Source organism: Pseudopodoces humilis, chromosome 5 (assembly GCF_049639895.1).
Source record: "Pseudopodoces humilis isolate 2021_Gansu_Grassland_sample_001 chromosome 5, ASM4963989v1, whole genome shotgun sequence".
NCBI classification, from domain to species: Eukaryota; Metazoa; Chordata; class Aves; order Passeriformes; family Paridae; genus Pseudopodoces; species Pseudopodoces humilis.
The window spans coordinates 6,698,182-6,716,438 of NC_142204.1; the positions used below are offsets into that span (position 1 = coordinate 6,698,182).

The 18,257-nt window shown below is 39.5% G+C and overlaps 1 protein-coding gene across 3 annotated transcripts in view; it reads left to right on the forward strand.

Moving 5' to 3' along the window:
• Positions 1-18,257, forward strand: part of PRR5 (proline rich 5) — a 100,964-nt gene that overhangs the window by 62,398 nt on the left and 20,309 nt on the right. For all 3 annotated transcript variants that reach the window (XM_005526991.3, XM_088055791.1, XM_005526990.3), the window contains 4 exons: positions 2,733-2,781; positions 3,825-3,882; positions 9,040-9,131; positions 11,242-11,382. In XM_005526991.3, the coding sequence (XP_005527048.1) occupies positions 2,733-2,781; positions 3,825-3,882; positions 9,040-9,131; positions 11,242-11,382 (340 nt within the window). The remainder of the gene's footprint in view (positions 1-2,732; positions 2,782-3,824; positions 3,883-9,039; positions 9,132-11,241; positions 11,383-18,257) is intronic.

Consider the following 18,257-nt stretch of genomic DNA (forward strand, 5'->3'; position numbering starts at 1 on the left):
GGATACTGATGTGATGCAAACAAAGCACATTTTAAGCACATTTTAGTGGCATTTCATCTTTTGCAGCCAGAGTTCAAACCCAGTAAAATCACTTGTTTGCTTCATTTAACTTTTTTTAATATCTGTTATGCAGTGTTACGCTTTCCATTCTGAGTACTGTTGCAAGAGTTAATTTAAGCATGAACCAATGAAACAGCATCAGGGAAAAAAAAAGTTGGGAGCCATTTTAGCACATTTTAAAGGAATTTATATTATCATCTTAATTTGTTAAGTATTTGTTAAATTTGTTAACTTATTAAGTTAAGAAACGGGCAGTAAAGACCTGAGTTCAGATAGAGAAGCTTTATGAGTGCAAAATGCCTGCTTTAAAAATCAGATGTACTTGAAATAAGTTCTGCTATCTGGTCAGGGATCTCTTTTAAGTTTAGTCAGATTTTTACCTGGATTCTATCATGATGTCCACATGATGACCGTAAGGTTGGTCAGTAATTGAAATTATCCAGTATCTGACAGCCTGACTGTTTTTTTTTAAAGGAAATGAAGCAAGGATGAAAAGGAAATTGCAAGCAATGTCTTTGATCCAGTTTTGTTGTGGATATATACTTATATATATTTAAATAAATATATACAAAGAATAACAAACACCAGTGTTCTGATCTGACCTGAAGGCCTCACTGTTTCACTGGAAATTAATTAAGTAGCTTTAAATATCTGTATTATTAGGGATTCGAAAAGCAAGATGCATGAATTGTGTCAGTTCTTCTGCCCTGTAAACAGAGATGTTAATGTAGGTGTAGAGCTGCCTCCTGGCAGCTGCTGGTGTGGTGCAGTCCAGTGCATCTAATTACCTACAAGCTTGTTATTTGATTTCAGTTGAAAAAGCAGAAATGTGGTGGAATCTTGTTTTATCAGGGAGCTGGCTATTGGATAAGCAGAACATACATTTTTATTTCCTGACCTAAACACCAGAATTTATCAGTAGAACCTAAAATACTAAAAGAGAAGGTAGTTGCACATCACGTCTTCAAGGCTTTGAAGAATCCATCTGGAGTTGCTAGCTTGAGGAGCGGGTAGAAAATGAAACAAAATCTGTCAGCATAAAGTACCAGTATTTTCTTGAAACAGTGGCACAAAGAGATACATGAGAATAAATTGCCACCCTCATAGTAAAATTCAAATCTGCAACTTTCTTGTTAGTTCAACCTAAAAGTGGTCTGTCTATCCATGTTCAAAGTAAGATGAACCTTTGGTGTCATCACTTGTGATCTAGAAAAAAGTCACCTCACTGGACAGCAAATCTCCACTTGGAGTGAACATGCTACAATTTGGCTGTTACAACCTTGTTCTCCTTGAGTTCCCTTGAGGCACTGGAACTTGAGCAGCTCTGAGTGAGCTGGGTTTTAACCCCTGCCAAGGGCTTGTCAGTATTACTGTTGAGAGCAGGGTGGTGCCAGAGCTGCCCTCTCCCCCACATTGCAGCCGCATGCCAAGAGGACTGGTGATCTTCATGGCAGTGGGACACCTATGGATAATACCTCTGCTGGCTTTCAGAACTTTTGTCCATAAATAGTTTGTCTAAATTAGTCAAGTTTCTAGCTGAAAAGGATTTTGATGCTTAGGAACATCTGAAAATGCCCTTCCTTCTGTTTATTTTTTAATTTAATTTATGCCTAGACCTTCCAGACTGTGGGGTCAGTGTGGACATGTGCTTAAGGATAAATAATTCCATAACCGTATTTCAGCCTCCTCAAGACTGACATGCTCCTCTCTTCCCTGAACTCTCAGGGGATCTCAAGAGGCTGTGCTGAAGCATGTGTTGTAAAAACATCAGAACCAAGTCCTGTAGACTTTCACAGAATATAGGGATATGCTGGATTTGGTTTGATGTCTCTTGTTTACTAGCTAAATAATTTGGTTAAACAGTTGTCAGTTAAAGACATAACACAAAGGGATAGATGACATGCTATTGAACATATAATTCACATAATTACTCTAATTGAAGTGGGTGTTTAGATTTTTAAGTCACATTTGACATCATTTCTTCATGGAACCTGGCATGGTCATGCAGGCAGGTTTTCAAAAGAGATTTGTTCAGAAAACCCAGCTGGGACTATTTTTCTATAAGGTCTGAGCTGTCGTTTATGCATCTAAATAGTGGCCTGACTAAAGAGAAGCATTATCTAGCATCCAGCGTGTGAGATTTAAATAACACAGCTTTTTAGCTATGTGGCAAATTTTACCTGGATACCAGCAGGCTAATGGACCGAGTTGAATTCAGTTTCTGAATTTGAGAGTTTGTGGGATTTTGTTTTGCATGGGAGTTTCAATTGCTCTCTGAGGTTGCTTTGTAGGTTTTAGTGTAGAGGAATTATGAGAGGCAGAGCTAAACTGTTAAATTCCTACCTGCCTTTTCATTGAAACCATATGAAACTTCAGCTGTCTTGTCCTGAGTGGATGTAGGATGGAAAGCATCCTCTTTTCATCAAATCTTATTTTCCTTTCATATGTGCAATTGAGGCATCTAAACTGACAGCAAATATTTTTCAACAGGCAAGAATGATGGTTTGAGTCAGTATTGTTGATCCTGTTTGTTCTCTTTGTAGTTAGTCATTAATGACAGTCTCTGTGCTCATTCTAAAGTAAGTTGCTATTAGTGACTTCTCATTCATGCCTTGCACAGCTAATGTAATTTGCTGATTACACAGATTCTTTTCTTGCTCTTTTTAAAACAGGCAATTACTGAAAACAGAACTGGGATCATTTTTCACTGAGTATCTGCAGGTAGGCATGTGCTTTCTTTATTTAAATCCAATTCTGTTTTATGCTACTAAGAAAAATAATTTTGCCCGCACTAAATGATGACCTGGAGATACTTGAAACCGTTCAGAGATGTCCACTGACTTCCCTGTGTTTTTGAAATCAACACATTGATGAGATTTGGATTTTATATATATGCATACAGTTAGATAGTGAAAACCCAACCTGTCACTGTGTTTCTATAGGTCATTGCTGTCTTTCTTGAGGTTTCAGACATTGTTTTTTAGCTTAAAATTTAAGTCCTTGAGTAAACCAGTGAAATTCATTGCAGTAGAGTTACTAGGAAAGACTTTTAGAAGTACCACTGTCTGTTGAAGCAATATTCTTTCTGCTTCTTTAAGTACATGTTTTGTAGGTCAGTCATTTGAAGTTTGAGAAATACTTTGTACTGCACAGAATACATCCTTTGTCCTAAAAACAGCAGGTGATTATAGCATACTTTCACAAGTGTCCTGTTGCAGTGAGGGTGACTCAACAACAACAAACCTTTTGGTCCCCTGACTTCAGGGCAGAGGGTGGTGAAAATAAATAGGGACAGGCACAATTGTGTGACCTGAAAAGTAAAGATCTTTAATAAGCAAAATAACAAACACATAATCTGAACAATATATAGGAATGCACACAGAAGGTGAGGACCAGGGGGTTACAGTAACTTAGGTAAACTAAGGTAGGGGTGGAGTCTGAGGGGAAGGAGCAAATAACAACTAGGGATTATAAATTTTTAAAATAATGCGACAAAATACAGCCAATGGTAACAAAGAAACTATGGAACCTTCAAGTGGGTGATACTTTACTCACCATGGCTACAGAGATTTTTCTCATGGCCTTCATCAACCCCAACAGTGTCCCAAGTGATTTAAATAAGATAAGCAAGAGTCCTTCAATGCTTACTTTTTAAAATCAAATACCCCCTTCACTTTCTAAAATTAAAAATGAACAAAATGTGAAATATGATTGCTGTAGGGAAGTACAGAATTGAGTGAATGTAGTCTATATTTTATTTACAGAATCAGCTGCTCACAAAAGGCATGGTGATCCTAAGGGACAAGATCCGTTTTTATGAAGGTAACTTGCATTTTAGCATGGCTATGTATGTCACAGCTGTTTTAGCAAATGCTCTGGAGGCATTGGCATGCTTTCCACTATCTTCCTGGGACTATGGATTATCATGTTTCAATCCATTCCTACAGTCTGTTGTTGGTCCTGTCTTGGTGTTCTCATTAACCTTCATAAAGGAGAGGTGATTGCCTAGAGCAGCATTGAGGGAGTCATTGAGCGATTGCCTCCAGCAAGGACACTTCCTTCTCCTTCAGTTATATCCTGCTCAGGAAAACTGAAAATAGACTAAGATATGTAATAAACAAAAAAGTAAGCAAAAAAATCCCTTTAGATACTTAGTTTAAGTATCTAAGTCCAAAATAATGCTGCAGCTTGTTTTAAAAGTTATTCTGGAATCATGCTGACATAAATGAGGTCAGGCACTGTCTCTTCTAAAGGCAGGGCTCCATCCAACTGTCTACACCTTCTGGAGGTGCCATCTCTGGAAGTAACATCAAGGATAAAGCTCCACTTGATGTGTTGCTTTATAGCCACCAATATTTTGTCTTACTCTATTAAGTGGCGTTTAGATGTGTTGTTAAATATGCTGTGTTGTCCTAGATTTGACATGCAAGTCGTGCCAGGGAAGGTTTAGATTGCATGTTAGAAAAAAATTTCTTCACCAAAAGAGTTGTTCAGGCATTGGAACAAAGCTGCCCAGCACAGTGGTGGAGTCACTAACCCTGATGGTATTTAAAAGTGATGTAGGTATGGCACTTGGGGATCTGGCTTAGAGGTGGCCTTGGCAGCGCTGAGTTCATGGTTGGATTTGATGATTTTGGAGGTTTTTTCCAACCTAAATGATTCTGTGATTCTATACATCAGATGGTGAAATGGTTTTGTAATAGCTTCAAGGATTATTGCCTATGTAAACATTCTAAAGATCTTTGGGTGGTGAAGGCAGTTTTAAAGAAATGCATCTTTCCTTTTCCACAGCTATAGTCATAATGTCACTTAGTCTAAATATACTGCTTAAGCAGGAGCTTGGAGACAGCTGTTTCCATTAGTCTCAGCTATCTATACATCCTGTACATGACCTTTCATTACTGACAGTACAGTTGGTCAGATTAAGGTGGTGTTACACAATCAAGCTTTTCTGATGAAAAGACAGTAGCCCTGAACACCGCAAAAAGAGGATCTATATCACATTAAAAACCTCAAAGCCCACAAAAAAAAGTACTGAAAGTCCTTAAGCTGAACACCAAATTCCACATTTATATAAAATAACAGCTTGGAGAGCACAAGGGGAGCTGTAGGGATTGCAAGACCTTCATAGCTGCTCTGTAAATCACAAAGGAAGTTGTTTTATAAGTATCAAATCAGCAAATGAGATACAGACCTACCAAAGTCCTATACTTTTTTTTCCTAGTGTTACCATCTTGAAAATCAAAAATACTGTATCTGATGTTTGAGATCAAAACTTAGATTAAAAACTAAACTGTGAGGTGACTAAAGGGCTTTCAAATATAGGACCATGTTTAGGAAATACCAAATTTCAACAAGCTGTTGATTTTAAACTTACTTTGTTTTTTTGATTTAGTGTATCATTTCATGGCTGCCCTTTAAATTATGGTCAAAAATTCTGGTAAGGTGAGAATTAAGCTGGTCGTATTTTTTCCAAGTCTGTGATCAGAAATGTCTCTAAAACTGGCAAGTTACAGGAGGGTAGCAGTAATTCAGGCTTCTTATTCAGAGGCAGAGGCGTTTCTGGCACACAGCTTTCCTGGGGAGTTGCTGGTGGACTTGAATTTCCAAGGCTGGAATCTGTGTTTATTGGCAGCAGATGCAGCTCTGCCCCAGAGTCCATCCTGTATTCAGTGGCTTCATGGCTCTCAAAACACCCAAGACAGAGCTGGAAGCATGGAAGTCTTGGAGCTCCCATTCTGAGCAGGGCTTGCTTCCTGGGTCTGCAGAAGCAGCAGTTCTGCCCTCAAATCTCAGGTTGTCCCCATCCCATGGTTTGAGTTTCCCTCTCCACTTGGTGTTGAAGTTTTTGTAAGAGAAAACCCCCCACCCTTTGGAGGGGTTTTGTCCTGCAGAAGGTTTTGAAAATCACAGAATCACAGAATGGTTTGGATTGGAAGGGACCTTTAAAGATCATCCTGATCCACCCACCTGCCATGGCCAGGCACACCTTCCACTAGACCAGGTTGCTCCAAGACCCATCCAACCCAGCCTTGGACACTTCCAAGGGTGGGGCAGCTGCAGTTTCTCTGAGGCAGGGCCTCACCACCCTCAACAGGAATAATTTCTTCTTAATATCTAATTATTTATTCTTATATTTCTTTCATGAGTTTCAATTAACTTTTAGAAGTCCTGTGAAAAGTACCAAATGCATTTTTATGCCATACAAAACTGACTATATTGTGCATCATAAAAACGAGCATTTAGAGTAACCCGGTTTCCTGGAATCCAGCAAATGCATATGCTAAATGTAGAGATCTTTGCCTGACAGTAAGAAAAGGATCTATCCTTCATAGCACATGTAAGTCACATTCCTTCATGGGAAAGATGCCCTTCAACAGATCATAGGAATTCTTCCACAGCCCTCAATAAAAGGTATTCCCACCTAAGTCATTCAACTCTGCATCCTTTCTGAGTTGCTGTGCAGAGATAAATGACATCTTAAAACAAGCTGCCCACAGGATGGAGTAAGTGTGCGATGGTAAAGGCATGTTTATCTCAACAGAGTAATTTACTTCATACTATTCTAGCAGCAAGATTTGAAAAGGACTAGATTTATAAGGGCTTTTAACCTCACCTTTTGGGAACTAGAACTAAATTTAACTCAAACAACATTTAACTCTTTAAAACTCTGTCTTCAGAGTGTAGTGGCTGGGCTTCTCCTTCATGATCAGATTTATATCTTGGAAGCGCTTTGGTCTTTCAGACACTAGTATTGGATGTTAAAATGCAAGGTTATTTTCGTGATTTGGCTCCAGCCAGCAGCTCTGCCCTGTGGAGCCACTCACTCGCTTCCCTCCATGGAATGGCAAGGAGAATTAAAAGAGTAAAAGTGAAAAAACTGGTGTGTTGAAATAACGACAAGTTAATAGGTAAAGCAAAAATTATGCACACAAGCAAAGCGAAATAGCATTCATTCCCCACTTTTCATGGGCAGGCAGGTGTTCAGCCATCCCAGGAAAGTTGAGCTCCACAGTGACTTGAGAGGACAATTACAATCACTCCAAATATCCATCTTTCCTCCATCTCCCCCTGGCTCTGTATGCTGACCATGACACCAAATGGTCTGGGATGTCCCTGTGGCCATCTGGGAAACGCTGTCCCAGCCATGTCCCCTCCCAACTCCTTGTGCCCCTCCTGCCCCACTTCCAGGCCCTCACTGGTGGGGTGGGAGAGGAACAGAAAGAGCCTTGGCTCTGTGCACACCCTGCTCAGCAGTAACTAAAACATCCCTGTGTTATCAGCACTGTTCCAGCACCAACCTAAAACACAGCCACTACCAGCTACTGGGAAGAAAATTAAACTTATCCCAGCCAAACCTAGCATGTTTATTATTACTGTTACTGTTACTATTCATACTACTGCTATCATTATTATTATTATTATTATTATTACTACTATTACAACTGCTACAGCTGCTAGAAATTTTTGGATTTGGTTCCCTGCTGTATTTCATTAGAACTAACGAAAAACATACTTTTTGAAAAGGTTTTAAAAATGGAAACGAGAACACCCTTTTCAGTCTTGCACATGAGCATGCAGGACAGAGAGAGCTCCTGCTTGGTGGTGCTGAAAATAAGACCTTAGTGTGTTCTACAAGCCAGCAGCTGTAGTATAGCATGGTGATCTACATCTGAAAGCACTTGAAGTCATCAGCCTGGAAATAATTCAGTAGTTGCAGATTCACCAGAGCTGTTGCTATTCATCACATGCTTAAAAAGGCAGGGGGATCAAGTATCCCGTAGTAAAGATTGGCATTTGGCTAACTTTGAGTGCAATGCTTTCATGCATAATTGCTTCGTGTGTACATGTGTAATTCTGGGCAAAATACTCCCTGGCTGAGGCTCAAAGTAATGCTCTAATACAAAAATTAAGAATAGTATCAGATTCTGACAACAATAGTAATATTGATTGATTGCTACTGAATTTGTTTCCTGGCAAGTCATATTGTCTTGTCTGAATATCTCAGAATCTCTGATGCCTTTATCCCCCTGACACTTGCTGGTGGAAGTGCAGGGGCATTGCAACCCAACCTCAGTTGGGTTGGGGGCATAGGGATGGTAAAGAGCTTATCCAGGGTCACATGGGCCATTTTGGGGAACTGGGATCTGAAGCCAGAACCCACCCATGGAACCAGATTTCCTCTGTGGATCTTGGCTCCTGCATTTGCCTCTGTGTTGTGCAAAATGTTCTGTGAGGAGCTCAGTGTCCAACTTGGTTGTACAACCTGGCCAGAGATTCTCCAGATTCCACTGGGGAGGATTCCAGGTGGCTGCTGCTGGGGAAGGAATGGACATGGAGGTGACCTTGTGACGACCACAGGGAACTCGCGCCATAGCAAATTCTAACTGCATTGCTTGAAAGTTAGAGTAAAAATTAGCGCCTTAACATGATTTTTCTTTTCCATAGATCTTGAGTGAGTTTTTCTGTGTAAGTGGGAAAGGGAACAGTGGAAAAGCTACAAGGGACCAGCTTGAGGGGATGCTTTACAGAGCATCTCCACAGAGTGTGGTTTGCTCTACTGACTTGCAGCTTGAAAGGCAGGAGAGAGAACAGTGGGGTAAATTCCTCTGCAGGAATACTTCCACATTTAACCTGATGTGTCCTCCCCCTGCTCTCCTCCACAGTCCAGTCCAGCAAGTATTACTGCAAGAGGAAGATGTAACCTGGGCTATTACTCTTCATTCTTCACAGTAACTTCTAAGTAACTTCAGACTCTGAGTTTATTGAGAACATTAGACGAGTCACCTGAAAAGACACAAATGTGGAAGGATCTGATATACCAGTATGGAAAACTAATTCCATACTGCTAATAGTAGCTGCTACATGATTCATCTTAGCATATAGTAGCAGATTCACATTGTTTCCTGTGTGTTTTACTTTTTGCAGCTAGCTCATTACAACCAAAACTCTTCACTAGTTTGTTTTGTGTTTTTGCAGGGCAGAAACTACTGGATACCTTAGCTGAAACCTGGGATTTTTTCTTCAGTGATGTCCTGCCCATGCTGCAGGCTATTTTCTATCCTGTGCAGGTGAAAAAATTACTCTATTATCATAGAATCTTGAAAAACTGTAAAAAGCAACTTTACAGGTTCATCAGCAGATTGATGCAATCCTTAATTCTCTCTCCTTGGGCCAACCTCCTAGTGCAGCTATTGTGTTTAGTCATGTCATGCAAATAAGTTACTTGTGCAAATGGTTTGAAGTGCTTGGTTGGAAAAGGTGAAGAGGAACTTGGAAAGCAAAAGTGGAGTGCAGGAAGCTGGTTAGTCCATTTGCCAATCACACTAAAAGTCAAAAAAGGTTATGAATGATAAACTGAAGTGTTGCACAGTGAAATAAGTGGAGTTGTGTTGATTTAAATATATGCATTTCTTTCTCTGCAATGTGAGTTTTGTCTTTGAAGTATCTCCAATTTTGAAAAGGAATTGTATGTCTGAGATTGAATTCTGTGCTATGGTAAGTGGACAGCAAAAGTCAATGAAGTTTGACCAGTTTAGATGAGCACAGATTTTAACTGCAGTAATTTTAAATGCACAATAGATACTTGATCTTCTACTGTAGTGATAGCCAAAGAGTATTGTTTATCACTGAAGTCTCAAGGAAATCTGTACCAGACAGGTGCAAGTGATCTTTGCAGTTCCTTATAGATTCCTACAGATTTCAGTGGGAACTTGGTGGCTGAATATATTTGGGGAAACTTTAGAAACCTCTTATTTTTTCAAATGGACCTTATGCCTAAAATGATTGTCTAAATGTTAAAAATACTACCATTTGAATCTTCAGACAGTTACAGGTATGAAGTCTGAATTTAGAGGGAAAGTTTCTATTTCACACTTAATTTTATTCTGAAAGGGAAGAGCCCAGAAAACATACAAGCTGCTTCACCTAATGACTCGTGTCATCAGTAGAAATTCTAAAACAATGGAAATAAGATGTTACTAAAAACATACAAGAACACAAAGGGAGCTTTTTCTAAGTGCCCTGTAATTTAAATCCAAGATATTTGGACACTTAGAGATACAGGTAGGCTCTAAGCCTTTTTTTTGTTAAGTACTTGACTAAATCAGAACTCATTAAGTTGGTTTTGAAAATTGCACCAAACATTCCTATTCTCTGTTGTGTTTCTGAGGCCTTTGAAAATATTTTAGTAACACAAGTCTTATCCCCTATCAGGTGGAAATAATTACTTGAATTTCCAAAGGAATTTTGAGGGTTTAAGAGTCCTAAGTCCCATGTAAATTCAAATAGATCTAGTTGCTTATGTTCTGAGGTTTCTTCCAAAAGCCCAATTGGTGATTATGTGATCTTGTAAATTATATTAATTAACAACTGAAGCAACTGGGTCTACTTTACTTCAGTTTAAATAATTCTGAAAGTGAAAAGAAATGAGTAGGGTTGGGTCAGGCTTCTTTATTCCAGACTTAAGTCAGCATCAGTTGAATACCAAACCTTCCGTGTGTACAGCCATGTATACCCAAGGAAAAACCCCTAATGCCAGAAAGAGAAACAGTTTCACAGCTCTACATAAGGCAGGTGCCATTAATCTCTGCAGAGCTTGAGTTGCATTCTTCAGCTGGAGGTTTTCCTCAGTGAGAAGGTATTGTTGAACTGAAAACAGATGTCTTTGAAAATGAAATATGAAACTTCAGCTCTGCTCCTGACATAAGTAAAGTCTCTCAAACTGTATAGAGAGGAGGATCCACAGGTGGGCCGAGTCAGGCGGCCAAATTTGAAGACCGTAAACGGGGAGTATTCAAAATCTTACAAAATAATGGAAATTCAACCAATTTGCAGCCCTGCCTTTTTTTTTTTTTTTTTTTAGCTTATGATACATTTAATTTGTGATGTACTGCTAAAATACAAAATATTCATATATCATCCAACTCTCATCCCACCCCAGCCCTTCATCTGGTTCACATGCAGACACAGTCACCATCTCTAGAGTTCACTACTGCCAAATCAGATTTACTGTGCAGACTTAGGGGCTGCTCTCTGTCCTTTGCTATGTTTCCTTCGTGTTTCATATAGGTTTATCATTCTTGTAATCCCTCAGGAGTGGAAGAAGGAATTTGAACAGAGGATTTTGAAACTCATTTTCACACTGCTCATAATCTGTTTTGCTTTCTTTGTGTTTCCAAGGGAAAGGAGCCCTCGGTTCGGCAATTAGCTCTTCTGCATTTTAGGAATATAATTACCCTCAATATAAAATTGGAAGATGCATTATCCCGTTCCAGAGCCAGAGTTCCACCATCTATTATTCAGATGCTGTTAATACTTCAGGTAAATTTGTTCCTTTTCTCAGCCTGTCTTTCTGTACTGGATTGCTGAAGTCTTCTTAAGCCATCTCTGATTTTGCTTATTCATTGAAAACTCCTTACCCAGAATGCCAGAGCTCCTGTGCTTCTGTGGTCATAATATCTAAATCCTAATATTCAAGTATCTAAATATCCTAGTGTTTAGTGTCTAAGAAATCTTATTAACCTAATATCTAAATTACTCAATAGTATAATAATAGTAATATACTCTATATTAATGTCATATAGTATAGAATATCTAATAATGTAATAATAAATAATGTGACATATAATTTTAATGTAATAATTAAACTATCTAATATCTAAACATCTTAATATCTAAAAGTAGGGACTGTAGAGATGCTGTAAGATCAAGTGTGAGACTACAGACTTGTTTTGCAACTGAACCTTGCAACATGAAGTTTTGCAAGCTGACAAGTGTGTGACATGATTTCCATGAGTTCAGGATATGAAGCTTCACATCTGGAATAGGCATCAAAGTGAATATACAATTAATACAACAATGGTTGAATCATGGTCATATTAGGTCACTGGAACGAAATTCTATCAAAATTGGTGATACAAAACCAGGACCAGATACTGGTATTTGCCTTCAGTGTTAGATTTTTTATGAGTGTATGTGTAGTAGTAGGAGAAACAAAATGAGGAATTCCAGGCAAAAGGCAATTTTAAGATATTTTTATTTGCTTAATTAAAGAAAAGCATGAGGTGGAGAAAAGGAATGAGGCAGAAGGGAAAGAGAGAATCAGGGGAGGATTTTTAAAGGGTGAGGAAATTCAGATTTTCATGGCTTCTGATTTTTTTATAAATGTTTCTTTGCCCTTCATCACAGTATGAATTAGTTCTGTATATTAAATAGTTTTGAAGAGCAGGATAATCTAGTAAGGCCAGTTATATATATAATAATCAAATTAGGCCAGTTTTGAAAATGGAGGGAAAGAGTAAGATGCTGTCTGCTGGGTCAAGAAATGGGATTTCACCTCTCAGAAATCAGTGATATCTCAGCTATCTCAGTGTCCATTTGTTGGAGTGTTTAATGGTGTGTTTAACACAATTGTCTGAGGAAAATATCCTTATCATATAGGAATGTCTACTTGGTCTCGTCTCCCTTCTCATAGCCCCCACCTTCCAGAAACTTCTTGAAAATGCTGGCTGATTGTGACACAATGACAGCAGTATGGGAGTCTCATGGACACTAGTGTCTGGAGAGAGGAGAGGAGCCTCAGGGAAAAGCTGGAGCATGGACTTAAATGTGTAATGATGCATCAAGGAATTCACAGTGATTGAACCATGAACCCATCTATGTTAGCAGGCACCAGAGACTCCACACGAGATAGCACCATTGCAAAACCCTTGACAGGAAAATTCTTAGGCCTCAGCCCTTCCCAGGTGTGAGGTAAACTGCCCATTCTAAATCAGACTTCAGCAGCATTGTTGCTAACAGGTCTGCAAGCTTTTTGTGATTACTTTTGGGGGTCTGTAATCTGGCTTTGAATGGATTCAGTGGTGAGATGGCAACTGAGTAACATCCTGATTTTTTCTTTGCAAGTCTGCTTTTTTCAGCAACCCAAAGTGTTAACACTGTGGATGACCGTCTAGGGCAAAGGGTCAAATCCATTCTTGTTGCAAAGCTGTTCATGGAAATCAATAACCAAGTGAGAGGGAATTTGCCCCTGGGTATTTATTTCTGCATACTTTGCCTATGGTTGTGTGGTGGAGATGGTGAAAGTCTTTTCTCAGCAATAGCTCTGCTATTCTTGTGGTTTAAAATCTAATTGGAATTGTGGGAAAAGGTCAGAAGAAAATCTGGGAATTAGCTATTTACATACTTAGCAGTGTTAGTCAGTAGTTGGAATTCAGAGCAAAGACTTTTTGCAAATGTCATGTTAAACAAAAGCAAATTTTATACATTAGTGACATAATGGAATTTTCTCAATTTAGTTGAACTCCATTTGTTAATAGAGTTGGAAGAGAGCAGTTCAGCTGTCCAACGAGCACATGGTGGTCTTGAGGGCTTTGATTTCCTGGACTGAGAGTTGATGTCTTGATGGGGATGTTGTCTAATCCTGATTTGTGTCCACTGTGAATACCACTTCCATAAGAAACTTGGTCTCTGGAGAGACTCCAGTGGATAGAAGATGATGCCAGTGATGTTGGCTCTGTTGAATTCAAGTGTTCAATTCAAGTGTTGAATTTAGTGCTGAGATTTTCTGTTTCTGTCCTTCACAGCCTCATGCAGCTGTGTAGTTAAGGAATAGCTCATGTTCTTTTAGACAGCAGTTGTAGTGTCAGAGATTGAAATGCACCACTCTATTCTGTTAGACTGGATTAAAATGGCAGAGCTTTGGGAACTAATGCAGGGTGCATCTGGTATTATGTATTAGCTTTTCATGGTACAGGGGAAAAGCTGTTACTGTGTCAGAAGAAGACACTTTCCTAAATAGACAGAAAGGGAATTTTTTTAAAGACTGCTCCATTTAAAGGAGCATAGATCAGTCCTCAGGTTAATTATTGGACTTGGGTTCTTCAGTTCAGTAGAGCTCCTTCTCACCAGTGCTATAACCTGTTGTAACAACAAACCAGAAATCTTTCAGGAAAGGGAGAACTGTGGGAGGAATAATATTCCTCTTCTATCAGTCAGTGGTAGTTTTATCACAACTTGGAAGAAGGGCCTTATATCACTCAAACTGAGTTGCCAGCATAGCCTGTCTCAGTTACAAAGCACAAACTAAAATGTTAATCCTTTGTGGCTGCTCACAGGCAGCACAAGCTGAAGTGCCTCCAGGATGCTCCTGTTTAAGTTGCAAGGAGTTCAACAGCAGAGTTATGGGTGAAGGAAGTAAAAGAACTAAATCTGCTTTTCAGCACAGAATGATGCACAGGAGCTCAGTTTGGGTGAAATGAAGGTACTGGAGGGAAATGGGTAAACAGAGGCAGAGTTTAGAAAAGAACTTTCTAAACCAAAATGCGAAACTACCACTGTCTTGCTTCCCAAAGTATGCTGTCAAAGATTACCCTGGCTGCTGAAACTGAAACATTTTATCTCCAGGTACCTCTCCTGAGGTCTGAGGAAGCTGAAAGAGATGAATTAAGGAATGTTCATCTGCATTTTTTAGTCAACGTCAGAATTATTTGAATTCACAGAATCTCTCAGGGTGACCTGACATGTTTGAAAAACCGAGCAGAGCACAACACAGTACCTCTTCTGCTGAGGGGGGAGGCCTCACAAAACATAACACAGTATCTCATGCTGGAGGATGAGGCTTCACTAAATAAAAACTCCTAAGAAAAAAATTAAACCTGTGGTTTCCTCTTTGGCTCTCTGTGCCTTGTTTGAACTCCCTTTCCCATTGTCTCTCTCTGTTAAGGAAGACAAAAGAAATACATAAAGCTGCCTCGTGTGACCTTTTTCTTATTTCTGCAAAGGTCCTTCCATTTTAAAGGAGTGGAAAAGTACATTGCAAGATCTGAAAGGGAAATGCTGTTTTTCCATCTCAGCAGCCACACATCAAACTAAGGACAGCATAGTGGTTAAAAACAAAATACCCTTTGCTATCAGCTGCAGCTATAGATGTAACACTGTGATGCCAGTTGCAGTCATTTATGGCCACAAGTTTTCACAAGTGGTGGTTGCTTTTGGGAGGTTTTCTTACTAAATCTCTTAGACCTGAAGTAAAGTGGTGTGAGTGTGAGGTTTCCACATGCTTTTAATGTCTCTTTACTTTTGTCTGAGTTCCTGGTTTAGAAGACAAAAAAGAGAAAACAAATAAATAAATGTATCGTAGGCCTTATTTAAATATAAATCACCATATCAAAAGCCTATGCTTTCTCTGGGTTGTGCATGAATTTGGATGTTTTCTTCCTTCCTGGTAAAAGGGTGGTATGTTTGTGTTGTTTCTGTAAAGAGTCAGGTAAGAAATCTTGCAGCCAGGACACAAAGGGAAGAGCCCTCTGCTGCTTTGTGTTCACACATGCAAAACTGAGAATCTGGCCCTCAAGATTCATACTTCAGAGTATTTTGTAGATATGTTTGTTTCTGTGCAATATTCTCTCTTTTTCTAGTTTATTTATTGTCTCTATCAGCAAGTGCAGTTTGCAGTAGTTAAATTGACACAGGTTTGTTATCCTGGAATGAATTTGTATTGCTGGAATTATTAACAAGGCATAGCATCTGATGAGGAGTACTTGTCATGTTTGATTTTGAGTTTCTTTATATTGTTGTGTCTCTAGGAGTAGAGTTTGGGGAGCAGTGGTGGTTACTCCTAACCACTCCTGACTGGCAGGGCCTTGTTCAGGAGTAGCTCAAACATACCCTGTGCTTCTGCACCACGGACCTCAGTAGTTCTGCACTCATGTGGACCCTCTTTGTAACTAAGGACAATGGTAAATTGCCACCTAAAAAGAGATTTTCTTTTCAAATTGAGTACTTTCCAAAAGTAGCTCTCAACATACTTGACAACACCATGTGTTGCCAGTTTTGTAAACTTAGGCAATGAAAAACCAGGAAAGCAACATAAAATAGTATACTTTTCCTTTGTTATGTGTGAACCTGTCTCATTAATACCATGTCATAGTAATTTAAATGTGCATCTTGTCCCTCATCTTTAGCTGAAGGATGTTTTTTTTGAACACAACCATAATTTTGTCCATATCAATTAAACAGAATTATTTTTGAAGGCAGTTTGCATTGTGCAAATTTCCTTTGGGTGTTAGCACTCATGGTGCATTTTAAGAGTACCTCACATTAGGTAAAGTGTCAGTTCTGTGAGGGATACCAGTTACTTAAACAATGGTGTGTCTTCAGGTAGAGATGGTTAAACTAAAATAAATGTCTCCTGGAGTTTGTCTCTAGTGATGAAACTGGTCTATTAAAACCAGTACAAGTACATTGCTAAGCAAGACCTTAATCCTTATCAAAATCAGTAAAATCATTCTTAACTTGAATTAGTGTGTCATTCCAGACCCTATAGCTTTGTTGAGTAAGAGAGGGAGAAGATGTCTTTTGTGGACCCATTTGGGCTAGTAGACTAAATCTGGCATAAAAAACAGCATAGAGATTTTAACTGTTGAAAAACTCTGAGCAGGAAGTATTCCTGTGCAGGATCCACAGTGCAAGAATCCTTTAAGTCAGGGTGCTTTAATACTGTAATTCATTAGTTTTCTACAGGAGGAATAGAAGAAAGTTAAACTAAGCTACCTTTTAAGGAAACCCCATTAGAAGTCTGTATTGACACTCATTCTTGAGAATTAAAGGAGTAGGAAGGGAGGTAATAATGATGCTTCAATTCTCCATCAGAGCCCTAGGCATAGTTTATCTTAACAGATTTCTATTCTTAATTCAGTTATAATGTATAATTTCCTTTCCCTGAATCACCCCAGGTAGACAAAGGCACAAGGGAATAGTGGCTTTTGAGTTGCCCAGGGCACTACAGGTGGGGTCCTTAGAGGTGGCACACACTTTTTGACTGTTACCATGGACTACAGAGTTTTGAGCTGTCCCAAGTGCCACCAGCACCCTGAGTGGTGTTTACCAGCAGCTGGCACAAAAGGTTTTCTCTCTGTGACCGAGCTGTGTCCCTGCAGGTGGCAGGGGCAGCCAAGCCTGTGGTCAGGGTTGCTGCAGCACCTCCCATTCTGTTCTGCTGGGATTCACTGGGCACTGTTAACAAGAAGAGTGTCAAAAGGGATTTCTAACAGAAAAGCTGTACAGGGTCATTTCCTAGTGTTGCAAACATGGTGTTTCCCGTGTTTTTTGGAGCCAGGTCACCATTGGTTCCCAGCACTGAACTGGGGCAGGGTGCACAGTAGCTTGGCTCATCCCTGAACAGGTTCCACCATGCCTCTACCTTCTTACTGCCCAAAGCTTTCTGTCCACACAAAAGGTGAGTAGAGAAACCTCCTGCCAAGAGATTGAGAGGCAGCCCGTGTGCTCATTCTTCTGTTCTGACTCTTTAATGTGGCAGAGAAAGGGCTGCACAGTGCTCTGTGCATTTTGAACACTAGTACTTACTGATTGCACAGCTTCCTCTCCCGTCATCTTGCTGGCTGTGTTGTCACCTTTTATCTTCCCATATGCTGCCTTCTGACTCTTTTCCTCCCTAACTGAATTTTATTTTCCCATGGGAGTGATTCCTGTGGTTTTGGTGCTTGCCTGTTTCTCTCTGTATACTATAGAATTTTATTATTATGGGAAGATGTGTTTCCACTTAAGCTAACAGGGTGATCAAAACAAGTCATATAAAATGTCTTAGCTTCGGCCTTCTCTGCAGAAGGTGCACTGAGAAGAGAAAGAATTGTGAAAGGTGTGGAACCGCCTTCTCTGGCATGCCACCAAGCCCCTATCTCCAAGCTTTTCCTCTCATGGTCTGTGGCTGCCAGTGCCAGAATCAGCAGCCCATGCATACAGCATGGTGACACTACACTGGTGGAATGGGGACTTCTGCAAAGGGAAACTACTTTGTGGTGTATTTCTTCCAAAAATAAAAAGGCTAATTTGTTATAATTTACTAAAGATAGGGGAATGATGGAATACTCTTGGATACATCTTTTTTTCCAGTGTGAATAGACACTGTTAATTGCCTTCTATCAGTAATTTCATGGTCTTACCCTTAGTTTTGTTGCAGCTGTGGAAGAAAGAACTCTGTGACAGGGTGATATGTGACACATACTGTGAAATTCATTAATTTGACACTACCTAATTATTACAAGCAATTAAAAGGTAAACAGATAATCATGTAGTAGAGCAGGACTCAGATTACATTATTTTATTTTAACTGTTATCTGTTGCGAATCTTTTTCTGTTACCAGTGAGCTACATGGCAGTGGCAGCAAAACTTCTGA